An 18508-nucleotide genomic window follows, 5' to 3' on the forward strand; every position below is an offset into this window, starting at 1 on the left:
GTGTCTGAAAAGGCATCACCACATTACTTATAGCCACCCTACTATGCAGAGATGTTTTAAAGCATAATCATAGTGGCCCAATTGCCCTGGTCCCCTGGGGAAGTGAATTTCTTTTCTCTCACCGCTGCTTCTGTATCTCAGCCTCTCTTCCTTCCCCTGTCTGTGTCTAATCCTCTTTTTGAACATTGTGCCTTTAGGAGTTTTGGGCCAGTTCCAATACACATTTCAGCTGTTTTGAGTGCCCCCTTTTCTGAAATGTTTCTTTGGCCCTGGCACAACGTGACACAATGCAAGTTTGTGTGTGCTGTGCACTTCCAAATATTTGTCTCAGCCACCTTCCTCTGTGTTTGTTCGTTCTCCAGGCCAGGTCAAATTAAATTACTTACCGTAAACAGAAATATAGTGTTAAAAAGGAAAACATTCTATGCCCACGTGCATTGGCATTGTTCTCTGTCTGCCACGTACCTGGCCGGACTCCCCAGTTGGTGCAAAAATCCAACAGCATATTTTTTAGGTCTCATATTGTCTGCAGCGTAGTTAACTAAAGATTTCCCTTTTAGGGCCAGGGCAGCTAGAAAAATATTTTACTCTTCCAATCATCAGGCGTGCCTTGCATAATCAGTACATTCAGCTCACTATTAAAACCCTCTTAAAGAGTGGTTTAAGTTCTTCACCCCTTTATCGAATTAATTAAAAAGCTCAGGCAGTGTGATGAGCCTTGGAAGTGTATCTTGCTAACCTCTGTATTCAGGAAGGCCTCCATCAAAACCTAGAAGTTGTGATTTGACTGTCCTGCAAAATATCTGTGAAATGAATGTCTCACTGCTTGTTCGATATGTTGTCTGGTAAATTTTGCAGTGGCCGCTGCTTTCAGTAAAGAAAAGGTCCTCAGGCATGGTGGGATGGTGGGGCCCCTAATGTTTAAAACACATATATATATGTAAACAGTTCATGGGTAGAATGCATTATGGTTAATCAAATCGATTAATAAGTCCCTGCAGGCCTATCCTAATTTAGAAAAAGCACCACATTTGTTGCACCCCTTTCAAGGTCAAATGTCTTGATTCTTTAATTGCTTACTAGTGAGGCACTTAACAATTAAAATATGAAATGTACCTCAGTATTCTTCAGGGCTGTTCCTTTATATGAAAATGTGTGCTTCCAAAGCCCCTGTAGTAAACATAAAACTGGAGATACGTTTTAGAACACAAGTGTGTCAGAACCCCGTTCACAGGGCAAGCAGGAGTTACTGGGCCCCACCTTGTAAGTTGAGGTCTTTTACTCTTGATGTACTGGGGACTGACCTACACTGGATCCTGAGCAACTAGCCCAAGTACTCCTTCAGCACTTGGCTCTTAGTGGTATCGTGGGTCGAGTAGCCCAAGGCTTCTCAAGGATGGGTGGAGGTAGACACAGGGGAGATGAACACATATTCACAACTCAAAACATGCAAAGCTGCAGCAATAAATGATTGTCCAGTCAAATACATGCGATTATGAAAAAAGGTGTATTTATACATGACCACAAAATAATACACAACATTCACAAACAATACACATAGTCCTCTAATGTCAGGGCCTAGTATTTCCTAGGTGGGTGCCTGAGTCCCACTCCCTTCTAGCTAGCGGTAGTGGTTATTCCCAATTCTATGTAGGCGACGTTCCCGTTAACCCCCATTAGTAGTACGGGTCTCAGGAGTCCCACTCCAACACTACATTTAAAGCCACACACGGTCATGCAGTGCCTGGCGGGTTCTTGATCCTCCTCCGATGCTTTGTGAATTCCTTGGGTTTCTTCCCAAGGATAAGCAAGAGCAATCCTAGTGCTGGTCCTCAGTCATGGCTTGGGTCCCCACGGCGGCCTTCTTCCTCTATTGACAGTCTTTACCAGACTATGCTTCTTGCGTTGTCCCCTTCTGGCATATGGGATCACCATTACTCCTCTGCTTGCGGGCAATGGCCCTATCTGCACCAAAGCAATCTCCACGGCGGCTGCTAATGCCCGATCAGCACAGTAACAATCTTCAAAACCGCCCCATGTGGTCGGCATGGCAACAATCTTCATGGTAGCCCTCCTCTGGCATGCAGAGGTCACTGACTTCCCTGCATGTGCGGCAGCAACTTGGTGGGTGAAGCAGCCATCCCCTCACACCTCTCCAAGGGAATCCACTCGCCAGGATTCCTCCACTGGATATTTCTCTCATCAGTGCTCTCATCTCCCTCACAGGGCACACTGGTCTCGGCAACGAGGCATGCACTAGTGCTCCGGGCTGCAAGTATAGGTTGTCTTTGATACCCTGGGTGATGTCCCCTCACCCATCTGGGAGACTAACCTTGGCCCCCAGTCCCGGTCACAGGCAGAAGTCTTGCAGACTTCTCCTCCTTGCACAGCCCAACTGGCTGCTCAACAGTTTACAGTGTTTTGGGTCTCAAGCTCCCTTTCTTGTAGTTCATTTCCAGACACCAAATATGGTTTAAAATCTAAGTCTTAGAAGTTTATGTTGGGGGTCTTCCTCCTTTTGAAGTGCCCTCTCCTCTGTTCACCTTTCCTTCTAAAAACTGTAACAGCAGGAGCAACTCCAAATCTGATAGCCCCACATCACTGGCCTTGGGAGTGACTAGAAGTTCACACCTGTATGCCAGCAACAGTGATGTGTATCAAAAGGTTACCCCAGGGCTGCAGTCCTACTCTATCATACATGCACTACACAGCACTTTATTCTTCATGTATTGTAATATTTTCAGACTCACGTATACCCAGTACATGCATATAATATACACACTGCACAGCACTGGATTATCCCTGTATTGTACCATTTGCAGGCACACAAAAACCCAGCACATGTATACTACACACATATAGCACAGCACTACACATGAAACTGAAGTTGGCCAAGGGTGAGTTAAGCACACAGCAGCGGAACTTGAAGTGATTGAACCTGTAGGCTTCACTCCAGTGACACAGATGAAAAGGCCCTGTGCACTTTTATTGATCACTACACGGCATGTTGGCACCATCACACCTGTGCTGCTTAACTCCGGGTGAAAGCAGTAGCCGTTCACCACTATGAGGGTAGTGCTTTTGGTGCCCCTCCTCGTCCAAAAAGACAGCAATCCATGAAACCGGCCTATGTCATGGGTCACATGTATGATCCGTGTTTGCCCATGGCAACAAAAACTAGCATTAGGGATCCAGATATCATTAATATTGGGCACTCAGGGCAGGGGTGCTTGTCCATTACCATGCAAAGGACCTTTCCGTCACAATAAAATGTGATGCGCTTAATAAAGGAGGTCTGTTTTTTTTTTTTTTTTAATATAAGCAGCATGTAGATGCAGGCTTATTTCCTTCTGCAGAGGACAGCATTGTATATGTTTTACACAAGCTGTTTTATTGTGGGAGCTCGTGCATTTTTGAGTAAAAGGCTTTACTGTACTTCTGTACAAGGCATCATCATTCATTGGTGGTAAATGAAATTTTAAATATAATATGCTGAATGTACTGAGACACCTAAGGTCAGCCAGTGAGGGAAGGCAGCTTTCCTAAGTCTCCTGGGACCTCCAAGGCTGAAGGTAAGTGTGTGTGTTCACGCCAGCACCCCCCCCGCCCCCAAAGCTGCCAGCCACCACTGGTAATAAGTATACCCTCAAACTGAGACTTTGTCAGCTGGAATTAAGTTAATACATAAAATGTAAGAATTGGGGAGGACACATCTTTTGTGTCCAAGGAGCTTTTTCATGGAACTTTCTTTCACTGCCCATCTAAGCTGAACCTAACTCAATGAAATTTAGGAAACTCCTGAAGACCAGGTTTTTCTTGGTGCTGCTGCCCCTCGCTTCTTGATATACTTTTTCAGTCTGGTTCAAACACTCCTTACTGTAACACCAAGAAACTCTGTTTACCTTCTCTTTACAAATATACATAAGTAAACTGTCTTTACTTCCAGAGTACATTTTCTGGTCTGGTACACGTGCCTGCTGGCCCTTCATCCTCTCTTCCTTCCCTCATCGAAAATTAAGTGAATTAATTTTTTCCACGCAAGGCATGTCCTTTTTCTTGACATAGGCTTAGAGAAGAAGAAATCTACTGTACGAAAGTGTGATGACTTCAGTTGCAATTCATAAAGCTGTGAATAGCTGTTTTCTGGTTCTGTCTGCTTCTGCTATTTTCATAACTTGTAGTTTGAAATTTCTTGAAAATAAATAATACTTTCGAGTTACATTGCAAACAAGCTGATGGTGGTATTTTTTTCGGAGTCCAATATTCGTTTGACATTACCATGTTTTGTCGACAGTATTTTTTGTTTATAATTTTTTAGTGAAGTGTGAAATAAAAGGGAATGGTGGCATAATAAAAAGTTTGAATAAAGTAACTAATGTGATATGCGAAGCTACAAGCTTTAGATCAGTCTGTTTTTTCTTACTCAAGGTTTGTGTTTGGGATGCAGAGCTGCGGGAACTTCGATCGGAATGCTATATTCAGGGAGGGGAGCTTGGGAAAGCCATAAGTGACCTGAAAGTAGCTTCAAAATTGAAGAACGACAACACAGAAGCCTTCTATAAAGTCAGCACGATATACTACAAGCTTGGGGACCATGAAATGTCACTCAGGTAGTTTGCAAAAAAACTCAAAGTGAATACAAATGTTCATGCAAAAAACAATAAATGTTTTCAAATACTGCTGAAATGGTTTCACTAAATGGATTTAACCTTGTTTATTGGCCCACGAAAAGAAAACCGGCTTTTTGCAGGTTTCCCCCAACGTTTTGCCTCATTTGGACTACTAGCACCATATACAAGGTACATGTTATCAGTAAATATCGTAACAGGCGTCAGACTTCCTACAAACTAAGAAAAAGCACTACTCTGAATAAAGCTCTAGTTTCAAAGCAACTAATCTGAATTCTGCTTTTTACTGTAGCGGCAAGACCTTTTCCACAAGTTAAAAAGTTAAAATGGATAATGCAATTTGTTTGACCGTCCCTGGAATAGTTTTGGGCTGTGAACATACTCTGCTTAAATTTGTGTTGTAAAAATATGCCATAAAGGTCCACTCTCCGTCAGTGTAGTGGTTTCTCTGGAGTAGGTTATTTGCCTGGTGCATTGATGGCTGCTGAAAACATAGGAGGTGAGTTCAAGTGTTTTTGGTCATAGGTGTTTTCCTGAAGAAAAGTGAAAATCCAGATTCTAAATCATACTACTGTCCACAGTATGCCAAGGATGTCCATATTGATAAGGCCAGCACTGTTGCAAGGGTGGTCACAGTCATACCAATGATGCCACTTTAATTCAAGAATGGTCATCATTTTGCCTTGAATTAGCTCCTTCCTCCCAGAAATGCCCTCAACGTGGCAGCCTTATTCTACCACCACAAGTAGGTCGTGTAGCCACCATCTGGCCTGGCATCCTCTCAGTACCACAAGAAGATCTGCTATTATGCTACACATGGGCTTAATTGTGCCAAGAATAGCCTTAATTAAGCCAGAGGCAGGTGCCTTAATACCAGGAATATTGACCATAATGTCTGGGTGTGCCACATCGAGCTAGAAGTGCCTACAGTATGCGCAGACTGGCTGTTATTAAGCCAAGGGTAAGCTGGGCCAGATCATGCCATTGATGTGCCCTGTATGCTTGGGTGCTGGGGGACCGAATGCTGGGTTGATCAGAGATTCCAGGAGTCACTTGCCGCTAGGGAGGGACACTGCCACCCAGGACTATCACCACTCTAGGCATGCTCTCATTGTGTGACTTAGTCACTCTGAAGCCCATCCCTGCAGATGTGCGCCCACCACACAACTCAAACAAACACAAATGATTGATGGAATGCGGAACCAATCAAACATTTACCCCAGTTACAGATCTGGGTTTAATCCATCAATTCTTTTGCTTACTACGCCACCCCAGTTTGGACCCAGTCATATGCTAATCAGTCTTGACCCTGTTCCCCATTGGAACAGTCCAGCCTGAACTGCCAGGTCAGGTCCTACCTAAACTAGAAACAAGTATCCTGGGACCGGTTCTAGGGTATCACCCTTCATCAGCCAGGCTAGATTGAATCCATGGAATGTTAACAGTAATGTCTTGGTGTGCCACATCAAGCTAGAAGCGCCTAAAGTATGCGCAGACTGGCTGTTATTAAGGCATGGGGAAGGTGGGCCAGATCATGCCAGTTACGGGCCCTGTATGCTTGAGTGCTGGGGGACCAAATGCTGGGTTGATAGAGAGTCCAGGAGTCACTTGCCGCTAGGGAGGGACACTGCCACCCATGACTATCACAACTGCAGGCCTGCTGTCATTGTATGACTAAATCACCCTGATGCCCATCCCTGCAGGTGTGCGCCCATCACACAACTCCGCCACCTCAAATTATTATTTTTTCTTGCCTGTCACCTCCAGTTTTTTGGTGTTTTTCAACATGTCTTCTTTTTGGCTGGGAAGCAGTTAATCATTATTTTTATTTTTAATGGTACTGATCCATAATAGAAAAATCAAACCGTTCATGGTCACAACAAGGTAAGTAATTTTTGACTTCTTACAAAATATCTTTGTGCTAATCAGGCATTTTAAATGTAACAACTCTGAAAATTTAAGATCATATGCAGGGCTTCGGTCATGGTGGCATACCTGTTACCAGCACTTGTGTATAGGGATTCTGTGCATGACACCTGTGGCATGAATGACAGCGCAAGAGTATATAACTCCTTAAAACCTAAGCAGTTTACAATAAAGTTTGGTAAAGGCGTTTTTGAGCTTGGTGATGGAACCTGAGATAAATCAGCCGTGCTTCATTAGTATCATAGCTTAAACATCTGGCTAATGGATTTACAGATCCTTAATCACCCGGAATGTTTTCTTTGGTGGCGGTGCAGATTACTTGTAGTTCACATAGGATACTGCATAGTCTCTGACTGTAGGTGCGAAGGCAATGCTCAGATGCCCAAGCACTCCCTTTACTAATACAGCGAATGGTTCTATTATCCTTACTTTTGTGCTATTTTGTTTATTAATCCATTGCAGCGTGTGTTGTGAAATATATTTTTCCCCTTCTGATACATCAGAAATTAAACTCCCAGCCAGTCTGCGATTGTGTTTATGTATTGTCATGCTGCCCTTGAAACTATTACTTTACCTATATCTAAGTGTATCCTTATGCCTTAAAGGGCTGAATTTGTCTCTTTTCTCTTTCTTTGTGGAAAAAAGTGAGATTCGCGAATGCTTGAAGCTAGATCCAGATCACAAGGCATGCTTTTCGCATTATAAGCAAGTGAAAAAACTAAACAAGCAAATCCTCTCTGCAGAGGCGCTCATTCAGGAAGGCAGGTAAGAAGGCAGTTTATTCTCTTAATTTATGTTAGCTCTGTCCAGCAGATTCTTACTAGTCTGTTTTCTAACCATTTACCAGGCACAGCACACAAGGTTGTTAGCCACAGAGGAGAATTTGTTATAAACTAACCTCCCAGACATGACACCAGACTAAATCTATCATGCTGCGCAAAGCCAAGCCGGTGCTAATGGCGGTCTTTCCAGATGGCTTTGTGCATCTACCCAAACAGTCAGTAGTAATGATTAAATTAAGCCAGGAGTCATCCACTAAAATAAGTCATAAATCCATAGCCATCTTATGATTATCTAGTTGAATAAGTGCCAATATCACAATCTACCCAGCACATGAGCAAAAGATCTTATGGTGGATTTGAGTTGCGCTTGAAAAACCTTACCGAGGTTGCTGAGCTTCTGAGTTGGTCCAGAAACATGGTTTGGAGGGGCTGACTTAACATAACAAGAACAGGTATACAGGGAGTGCAGAATTATTAGGCAAGTTGTATTTTTGAGGATTAATTTTATTATTGAACAACAACCATGTTCTCAATGAACCCAAAAAACTCATTAATATCAAAGCTGAATATTTTTGGAAGTAGTTTTTAGTTTGTTTTTAGTTTTAGCTATGTTAGGGGGATATCTGTGTGTGCAGGTGACTATTACTGTGCATAATTATTAGGCAACTTAACAAAAAAAAATATATACCCATTTCAATTATTTATTATTACCAGTGAAACCAATATAACATCTCAACATTCACAAATATACATTTCTGACATTCAAAAACAAAACAAAAACAAATCAGTGACCAATATAGCCACCTTTCTTTGCAAGGACACTCAAAAGCCTGCCATCCATGGATTCTGTCAGTGTTTTGATCTGTTCACCATCAACATTGCGTGCAGCAGCAACCACAGCCTCCCAGACACTGTTCAGAGAGGTGTACTGTTTTCCCTCCTTGTAAATCTCACATTTGATGATGGACCACAGGTTCTCAATGGGGTTCAGATCAGGTGAACAAGGAGGCCATGTCATTAGATTTCCTTCTTTTATACCCTTTCTTGCCAGCCACGCTGTGGAGTACTTGGACGCGTGTGATGGAGCATTGTCCTGCATGAAAATCATGTTTTTCTTGAAGGATGCAGACTTCTTCCTGTACCACTGCTTGAAGAAGGTGTCTTCCAGGAACTGGCAGTAGGACTGGGAGTTGAGCTTGACTCCATCCTCAACCCGAAAAGGCCCCACAAGCTCATCTTTGATGATACCAGCCCAAACCAGTACTCCACCTCCACCTTGCTGGCATCTGAGTCGGACTGGAGCTCTCTGCCCTTTACCAATCCAGCCACGGGCCCATCCATCTGGCCCATCAAGACTCACTCTCATTTCATCAGTCCATAAAACCTTAGAAAAATCAGTCTTGAGATATTTCTTGGCCCAGTCTTGACGTTTCAGCTTGTGTGTCTTGTTCAGTGGTGGTCGTCTTTCAGCCTTTCTTACCTTGGCCATGTCTCTGAGTATTGCACACCTTGTGCTTTTGGGCACTCCAGTGATGTTGCAGCTCTGAAATAGGGCCAAACTGGTGGCAAGTGGCATCGTGGCAGCTGCACGCTTGACTTTTCTCAGTTCATGGGCAGTTATTTTGCGCCTTGGTTTTTCCACACGCTTCTTGCGACCCTGTTGACTATTTTGAATGAAACGCTTGATTGTTCGATGATCACGCTTCAGAAGCTTTGCAATTTTAAGAGTGCTGCATCCCTCTGCAAGATATCTCACTATTTTTGACTTTTCTGAGCCTGTCAAGTCCTTCTTTTGACCCATTTTGCCAAAGGAAAGGAAGTTGCCTAATAATTATGCACACCTGATATAGGGTGTTGATGTCATTAGACCACACCCCTTCTCATTACAGAGATGCACATCACCTAATATGCTTAATTGGTAGTAGGCTTTCGAGCCTATACAGCTTGGAGTAAGACAACATGCATAAAGAGGATGATGTGGTCAAAATACTCATTTGCCTAATAATTCTGCACTCCCTGTATTTGTTGATGGCACGTTTACCCCAGAGGGGTACTTCACTTCACTTTTTACAGATAGCAGATGTTTATGGTTCCCCAATTGAAATGGTATTCATGTTATCAATCTCAGAAATACGAAAGGCTGAGTAGAGATGCCGGCATTTGAACCTCTGTCATTGAGTTCCAACACAAATTGATGGAGTGGGTGCATGAGTCCATTAAGCCGCCAGAGTTGGCTAGATGACTCAGTTGAGGCATGTAGAAACTATCTTGGAGCACCGCAGCTGCCAGAAAAGATACAGGGTTAAGGGTGCATTACATTCACGAAAGAGGGGCATTAGTCAAATACATTACTGAAAAGCAAGAGTACAAAGTACATTGGTATAGGAAGAGAATGGTAAAACATCTTTGTATGATGAGGCAGTGCCAGTGCTGAGGTGTTTAATGAGAGCTGTAGGAGTTTGTCTGAGAGCCAGACTCAAAACTCCTCTTGTATGCATGTATGATGTGCAAAGGGATTGAGTATATGGCGAGTCATTGAGGTTCTTGCATGACCTTAGTATAGAAATCCCCAGATTGCTATCTTGTCTGAGTTGGCTAGCCGAAACAAGGCTTTATGTCTAGGGGCTCAGTGTTGGGAATTGAGGCACTGGTCAAACGTGTTTCCTGTGGCATACTTGCAATAGCGTTTCTCTGCCTCTGGTGAATGGCTACTTGCATCTGCTAACTACAGGTAAACACTTGTCTCTCACAGTATCATAAATAAGGTTTCTGGTTTTCTGTTTCTTACTGATTTCTACAGAGAAATACAGACAGAGAATGTGTTTCCTGTCTGTATATATCTGTAAACGTGGAAAACTACTAAAAATTGTGCTTCTGATCAATGACTTTCCATGCTGTCTGTTGTGAATTCCAAGACAGCAGATGAGCAGATAGGTGGCATGGGAAGTTAAAAACAGGTTAAAGTATAGGTAAAATTAGGCATATGATAAAATATATTTGTAGTAAATTGCTAATATTTACCTGTGGGTGTAGTGTTTTGCTATATTTGGCTGCTGAATTTGTTAAAACAGGACAGGCACCAAAGTATGAGTGCATGTCTATCAGTTGAATAAATGTGGAAATGTACCATTTTTTTACTCCGCTTTTTTGAAAACCAGAAAATAAATATGTATAAATACTAAGATTGTCAAAAAAATATATGGATAAATACAGACAGAAATGTTCAAAAAATAAATACCGTAAAACCGAGAGCCCTAATCATAAACAACAATAAACAGTTTTGTAGAGTAAGAAAAACCCAACTGCTGAAAGCAAAGTATTTGTAACGTAATTTTATGATTGGACCTAATAGGTGGTATTGGCAGTTTTGCCCAATGGTCCTAAACACTTGAGTGATTGTGGGGCTTGGGGTGGAGTTGGGTGAATTGTGAGGCAAAACGTTGATGCAATGCGTAAGGATTGTTAGATCTTACTTATAATTTTGGAGCTCCAATCAGCTTTTGCTTGGTGCCCTTGGCACAATCACTGGAAAATAGGTTTTTAGTCTGTCTTCTAAGAACCATGACTTCTGCTTCATTTCTTGGATATATTCAAGCTCATCCAGTTCATCGTAATCTCTTTAACGTCTGGCATCCTCTGATACTCCTCCAGTACTGAATTTCATCAGTTTCCCCTCTTAACAGGTGGTGCTCTAGTTCTTTTCACCAAGCATTAATTGCACCAGTCCTCAAGAAGGTGACTTTTGACAGCACTGATCTGCTAGCTACTGAACAACTCCCACACTTCCTAATGAAAGAGACTTGGAGCAGCTGCAGGAATTTCTTGAAGCAAGCAACTATCTTGAACTCTTTGAAATGTCTGGGCCAGCAGCTGGAAGTGAATGTGTCGGTGACTGTTTGTGTCCTAATTTTAACCAGATCTTTGATGGTAATCAACACCATTGTTAACTATACTTTAATATCTGATCTCTTTCATCTTTTTTTAAAGAAAGGAGTTGCTTTCCACCTGTTAATATCCTTGGTCAGAATCAGAAATCGGACCTTTGTGTTGCACTTGCACTCTAGTCACCAGTGCTTAATTTGTATAAAAAAAATAAGTGCCAGGGACATCATCAGGAGGCCACTGCAGCTTGCACCATCCATTGCCCCAACAAGTGCTGCCAGTGACAGTACCAACACAGCTACTAACAGTCACACCCCTACAAATGTGGCAGTTCACCAGTATTCCAGGTCCCCAAAAATATAAAAGTGGCTTGGTTGATATGTATTAGCCATTTTTAATATATATTGAATTAATATTCAACGGCTGTTGTGCTAATTTCTAAATTGGACAAACAGTGCCATCATGTGGCAGACTATCATAAGTGCCAGTGTTGACAATAAGTGTGAGCTCCGGAAACCATTGGTTCAAATTAAACCCTGCCAGTCCCCATAACCAGAGCATACTGCAGGATTTCCCTAGCTTACTTAGTAAGTCTACGTTATCCAAGACCACCTGTTTTTACTAAAATTACAGTATATACATATATATCACATACTTACCTGGGCTTTCATCCATCCCTCTTCGTCCATTTGTCTGTTGTTCTTTCATTCACATTTTTCTTCCACCCACTACAGCAAAGGGTCGCTCTATGAGTGATGGCATTCTTTCTTTTCACAAGGAGAACATCCATTAACAAAACAGTTCTTTTCAGTGCCAGCGACCACTATGACAATGTGATTTTAGAATAATCAATAAAGAGAGTGACAAGACAGAGCTTGCTTATCTTCCCAAGTATCATCTTACAACATGAAAAATGAGCACACTACCCAGTATCTTTGATGCTATATTCTCCCCTGGCGTGAAAAAATGAAACAAGGGGCTAGATTTTATTAAACTCCCTAGGCCTTTTTTTTTTTTTTTTTTAAAGCAACCCTTCTGGCTTTTGTTGAAGACTCATCACCCACCAACCTACTTGATGGCATGCTTCATCATTAGGGTCCCACCCCAGACACCTAGTGTTTCAAGGGTGTGCTACAACGCCTGATTACAGCGGAGCTGTCATTTTCTTGGGTAAATAAGTGAAGTTGAAATTATCTGATAACTTACCAGAATAGTATACTTTAATTATGGTAACCATGGACAAAAGTTAAAAACAGTGGTGGATATGTGTTGAGGGAACCATGATGTTGGTTGACATGTTTCAGCCATGTTGTCTAAGCTGCCAGAGGTCAGTATGGCTTTCATCAGGACCAGTTGTTCACGTGCGTGCTAAGGCATGCAATAACCACACAAAGGGGGTTATTCCAACTTTGGAGGAGTGTTAATCCGTCCCAAAAGTGACGGTAAAGTGACGGATATACCACCAGCCGTATTACGAGTTCCATAGGATATAATGGACTCGTAATACGGCTGGTGGTATATCCGTCACTTTTCCGTCACTTTTGGGACGGATTAACACCTCCTCCAAAGTTGGAATAACCCCCAAAGTGTAGCTTACTACCTTGTCTCCATTTGAGATTTTTCTGGTCTTTGTTCTACTCCTTTTGTGTTTCCATGTAAATTATAGGACGAGACAGAGCCAATGATATCACAATATACTGTGGTAAACGCACCTGCAACAGGGCATCTAAGTTGTGCATAGGTGCTCCGCATGCCATGAGTTCCAAGCATGTTCCCCCCCCCCCTTTATTCACACCAGGAGATTATAGCATCAAAAATACTAGGTGGAGTGCTCGCTTTTCATGTTGGTAAATGTGATTTTAGACACCAGAAATATTTGGTGCTTTTAGTCAGTGTTTTCTTTTTTCATACTGGCAAAGGCCGTGCTTTGCTTTTTGCTAAAATATGACATGACATAAAACCAGATTTGACAAAGCCACAGGGCTTGCAGCCAACATCAGACCACTCTGCTTTCCAAATACTTGTTCAATATGTGTCTCTGCAGTCTTGCCCAGCATGTGGCTTCCTGTTCTACACAACTAACATGTAGCTAATTTTTGTTCCAAACCATTCTTTTACTCGGCACCTGGTTTCTCAGCTTTCATTGATCAGTTGTGTACATTTACCATCTCTAATCAGTTTTAGTTTATGTTCTGACATCAATCAAAGGTCCTTCTTTATGTGCCTTTGCCATTGAATGGAGTGCTGTTGTTGGGTCAGGTTTGGACTATAAGAAGAGTATATGGTAGGCCCTTTCTGTCTACATTCTATATACCGTGCGTCTAGAATATAATGGCATATGCCCTTACCCAAACTGGTAAGACAAATTGCATCCCTTTAGCCTCTGGCACTCTCCGCTGGGACCATATTTGCCAGTCAACAGTCTTTAAATCGCTTTACTTCATCCTGAGGGAAAACATTCAGTGCTATCACCAACCTTGTGGAATGGAAATCCATAATAATCTACTGCAGTTACTGCTACTGCAGATGTAATGTTGTATAATGCTGCAATTTTGTTGTTAATATTACCATATACAGTCATACTATCAACCTGACGATAGTTGCAGAGCATCTTCAGGGCACAATAAGTTAACTCCGTGACACAGCTTTTCTATCAGTGCACAGAAATCACACCTCTCTCCAGTGCAGAGTTAAACCTCTATAGCAGGAGTGCTGGACATGACTACATGAAGGCCTTTTCTCCTTGGAGGAGAATCATGAAAATTCTAGAGATAATTCAATGGTTCAGACACAGATAGGGGGCCCCCTGTTCTGTACAACTTACGTCTGCTTAGTTTCATGACATTGGGCATCATCTCGGTGCCTCAGACGAGAATGCAGATGAGGGCCCTTTTATGTTGGCTACGAAAACCTTGACTCCAAGTCCAAGGAGACTTTTGCCTCAGAAGCAGATCTTTCAGTTGAGTTCCTCCAGATCTGCACTAACAGATGGACCTTCCCAACCTTTTGGTGGGACATCCCTTCCTTCCCGCTGCAGGCCCAGGCTACTGTGGTCGCAGACATCTCTTCAGTGGCCTGGTTTGCCCATCTGGGCGATATGATGACATAAGTCCTTGGTCCACTTTGGAGCAGCATCTGTACATAAATGTGCTGGTGCTGAAGGTGTTTTTTCTTGCTGTGACTGCATTTCTGTGTTCCATCTAGCAGTGCACCATTCAGATTCTGTGAGACAGAGCAACCACTGTCTGTTATGTTAACTGATGGTGTGTCCCTAACCTGGTTAATTTTCAGTGGTGTATGGATAATAATGTTTTCTCCCTGTCCCCAAAAACTCTCTACTGTTATTCCTATCTAAGTATTCCAAAATAAGACTCTAAGAGGGAAAGGGAAAGGGGCTAGATAGAAACTGCAGTCTCTCTTGGTAGTAGGACACCTTTGTACAGGTAAATGCCCTGTGTAGAAAGAAAAATGTAATTTTTGTTCTACTATGTTTATAAATTCTATTTCTATGAATTACTTTCACATCTTTCTCAATAACCTTTCATCATCATTTGTTTATGCTGCCTAATAATGAAAATTCTGCTGACGAGAATTCAGAATGTATTACCTTCCAGTAAATATAACTCCTAACACTCAATATTCTTTGTGAATTCCCTTCTTTAAGGAGAGTAGACTAAATGCAAATAGATGCTCAATTAGCAAAAGTGTGTTCAAAAAGCCAAACCGACCCATCGCTAGGAAAACAGTTTATGAATCAAAAGATCTCTGGTTACAAAGGCGCAAACAATGTTTCAAAAAACCTCAAAAATTAAGAAAGTGTAAAGTTCAAAAAAGCATATGCTTAGGGATTCTGTCATAGAACCTTACAGCTAGCACTGCCAGAAAAAAAACTAATTGCTACTTCCCAGGAAGGATTAAACTCAAAAGTAGCCACTGCAAACCACAACTCTGAAAAAAGCATTATTGAGAAGCATTTACTTCTAGATGCTCTTCCGAAAAACTGCTCCTAATACAATACTCTAGCGCTCTGCTTCTTTGAATATGGCCACTATTGGAATGTTGTTTCCTCCTTAGTTTCTCTTGAGTATCCTTTGCTGTATTCATTGCCACCACCTGCAGTCCTGGCCAACATGTTTGCTGCTGTTTATTAAGGTAAATCCCTTTATTGCACTTCTTTCCAGCATATTTCAGTCCGGTATTTAAATATAGTTGGACTGATCTCCGTACTCGATTCCTCACACCGGGTGGCATGAGATTGTGAACCCTATTGTTGAGAGGTGATTTGGCTGTGTCAGTAGTCCCAGCAATTGGGAATTTATCTGCTAGTGGCTCACCTTGTAGATTTCCTAAAGATGAGTGAATGTTCTTAGTCACCTTTCACTGGAGAACTTCAAGTGGAACTTCACCTCAGAGTGAGAGAGGTGATCTTCTCCAAATAGGGATGTTCATGTGTGAATCTCTTTGCTTGGGACTGGAAAAGGATGTGTCCTCTGTTTTTTACCAAACGCTTATCACTGGATGGTTCCCTGGGAGATAACCTTAAAGTTTACGTAGTTTCTAGAATTGCAGAATACATTTCCACTGATTGTTTTCGCCAAATTTACTCTTATAGTCCCAGAATGGATAAGGAAAATTTGGTGCGGCGGTCTGTTGGCATTCAGCACCTTTCTCTACCTCATAGTGCAGACTTACTCTCACAGCAGGATGGTCAGAGCTCCATTTCAAAGCCCAAATTCTGTAGCTGTGACTAATGAGCGGTTCAGCTAGACTCTGCTTCCCTTGATGCTGAAGAGTCAACATCTTGGTTGCCAGGAAACACGTCATAAGATCCACTTATGCATGTTGCCATAACACATTTCTTTGGTGTAAATCAGAAGGCCTGACTCCTTTTCAGTACCACCTTTCCAGCATATTGTGATTAGACCTGTCTCTTGCACAGCAGGTTCTGGCAGAGGCCAGAGTTAAAAGGCTGTTTGGCTACCCTGTCCACCTACATATGTCTTCCTGGCTAGCCATCCTTGTTTATACTTTTTTTTTAAGGATATATTTTACTTGTTTCCTTCCCCTCTGCTCATTGTTCCACAGTGAGATTTGAATTTTTGTGTTCATTTTTCTTATGGCATAGCCATTCAAGTAATGTGCAGTTGCTCAGTTTGACTTCATCTGAAGTCTGTACTGTTAGTGACATTAAATTCAACCCATTGGGTTGGTGAACTTCAGACGCTGTATTCCCACCGTTCACATTTTTTATCCTGATAAATTGGCTTTGCAGTGTGAATCTTTTCTGGATTCACATGCTGTGCATTATTCCACCATCTGGTGGCTGGGACCCGTATTCTACAATGTAGTCCTTCATTGCTTTCCTTTTATTTATTTTGTTGGGTGTCGACAGCCTTCACCATTTGGTGCTTGAACCATCCTCTTGTGATGTCATATTCCCTCCTGGACACCTTCTGTTGTCTGCCATTTTCAGATTCTTTTTTTCTGCCGGTGAGACTGGAAGCATCACCAAAGGCTCACCAAACTGCGAACTAAAGATGTTGGAAAAAGTGTTTTTCTTTGAAGAAGACCAAAGAATTCATCAATAAGAGGTACCGGATGGGTAGTGTCAAAATCATCGTAGAGAATGCCCAGAGAGGGGGCTCGCTGTTCACACTGATCTGGAGAGAATGCTGTTCTAATTTTGCCCAAAGTGCCACCACAAATTTGCCCAAATAGATCACCATGCGGAGTGTAATCAGTATCTACCACTCGACAACAACAGGTACGACTGAGAGGCTTGTGCAGACTTCAAGCACAGCGAGAGAGATATAAGCAGAGGCAGGCTCAAAAACTGACTCCATCCATGAAGGACAAGGGGTTGTCCAGCGACAAGGAAGAAACGTCGCTGAAGGAGCAGAAGGATGCTCGAATATCAAGTAATCCATTGTCGATGTTGAAAGAGAACATAACAAACAAAAGGTAACCCCATAAAATACACTGGGGGAGATTAGAAAACATCTGACTCCAGATGTCAAAAAGGGTCCTCAGCTTCAAAAAAGTAATTGAACGAAAGCAAGTCACAATTAAGAGACCCTTCTCGGGTCCCTGGCTAGGAATACCGCAGGAGGTAGAACTCCTGAAAAGACATTAAAAAAAAATTGAGGTAAGGGAGACGAGAAAACAGATTGAAGCCGAGAAGCTTCAATGTCGAGAGAAAGGGAAAAAGAGGTTCCGTAAAAGGAAATGTCAGTGTCGAAAAGAAAATCAAAATCGACGCACAACGCAGGAGAAAGGGCTGCAGAAATTGGAAAAAAGAAGCAGCTGCTAGACTCAAATGCCAGCAATTCTACAAAGAAGAGCGATTTCGATGAATACCTTCGGGAATTTTGTATTCCATACAAGCCTTCAGGGAATGATGACCATGGCAAGGGGGAAGTCTATGAGCTGGAACCCCCAACAACACCTGAGCCACAAGAAGAAAAACTGGAACACAATTGTTTCTTTGAAGAAGAGGATCCTGATAATTTAGCTATGGAAATGCTGCAGTAACGATCTGTATACACAGCGAGCCAATGGCAAGACTTTGAGACCGAGTCCCCTGAAGAGGGAATTGACACCTCCCCTTTAACACCATTGCCCCAATGACATTGGGAAGTATGGTCAGCTTATATAGAGGCAGCAGAGAAAAATGTGTTACAATTTGAAGAGGAAAAGGCCCAGTCCTGCTTCCTACTCAAGACCTTACTGCCCTCTCAAACTAAAAGTATGTTTCCACCAATGCTTCCAAGCATTTTGGATCAGGGGAGAAAGGCACTCAAAGTGCCTGCAACTTCCAGAGTGGTAACACCTCTGACTGAGAAAGAATAGACATTCCTCCAAGGATCCTCTAGACATAATAGGAACAGTTCCAGCTGATTCAATCATAGCCACTGCAAGACAAAAGGTAAGTATGCCAATACCAACAACATGTGGTCAACCTCTAGATAAAGAAAGTACGAGGATGGATTTAGTAGGAAGGAAATTTGAAAGAGGGGCAGCAAACCAATGGAGAATCGCAAACTACAACACGTTGCTAAATAGGTATGCCTACCAGCAATGGGATGAAATGGCAGTGCTGATGAAACACTTACCCAAGCAGTACCAAAGCAGGGCTGAGGCACTGGCTGAGGAAGGAAAAATATAGCGAACACGTCACCTCAAATCAGCTCTTGATGTGGAAGATACAGCTAGCCGTCCGATGATGGCAGGGACAACACTAATATGCCATGCATGGTTGAGGGTGTCAGGTTTTAAACATGAAGTCCTGGC

At 42.4% G+C, this 18508-nt stretch overlaps 1 protein-coding gene across 2 annotated transcripts in view; it reads left to right on the top strand.

The window, feature by feature from the left end:
* Positions 1-18508, top strand: part of DNAJC3 (DnaJ heat shock protein family (Hsp40) member C3) — a 280281-nt gene that overhangs the window by 125773 nt on the left and 136000 nt on the right. For both annotated transcript variants that reach the window (XM_069204566.1, XM_069204565.1), the window contains 2 exons: positions 4429-4610; positions 7200-7319. In XM_069204566.1, coding sequence (XP_069060667.1) covers positions 4429-4610; positions 7200-7319 — 302 coding nt within the window. The remainder of the gene's footprint in view (positions 1-4428; positions 4611-7199; positions 7320-18508) is intronic.

This window comes from Pleurodeles waltl, chromosome 8, assembly GCF_031143425.1.
Source record: "Pleurodeles waltl isolate 20211129_DDA chromosome 8, aPleWal1.hap1.20221129, whole genome shotgun sequence".
In the NCBI taxonomy this organism is placed as follows: Eukaryota; Metazoa; Chordata; class Amphibia; order Caudata; family Salamandridae; genus Pleurodeles; species Pleurodeles waltl.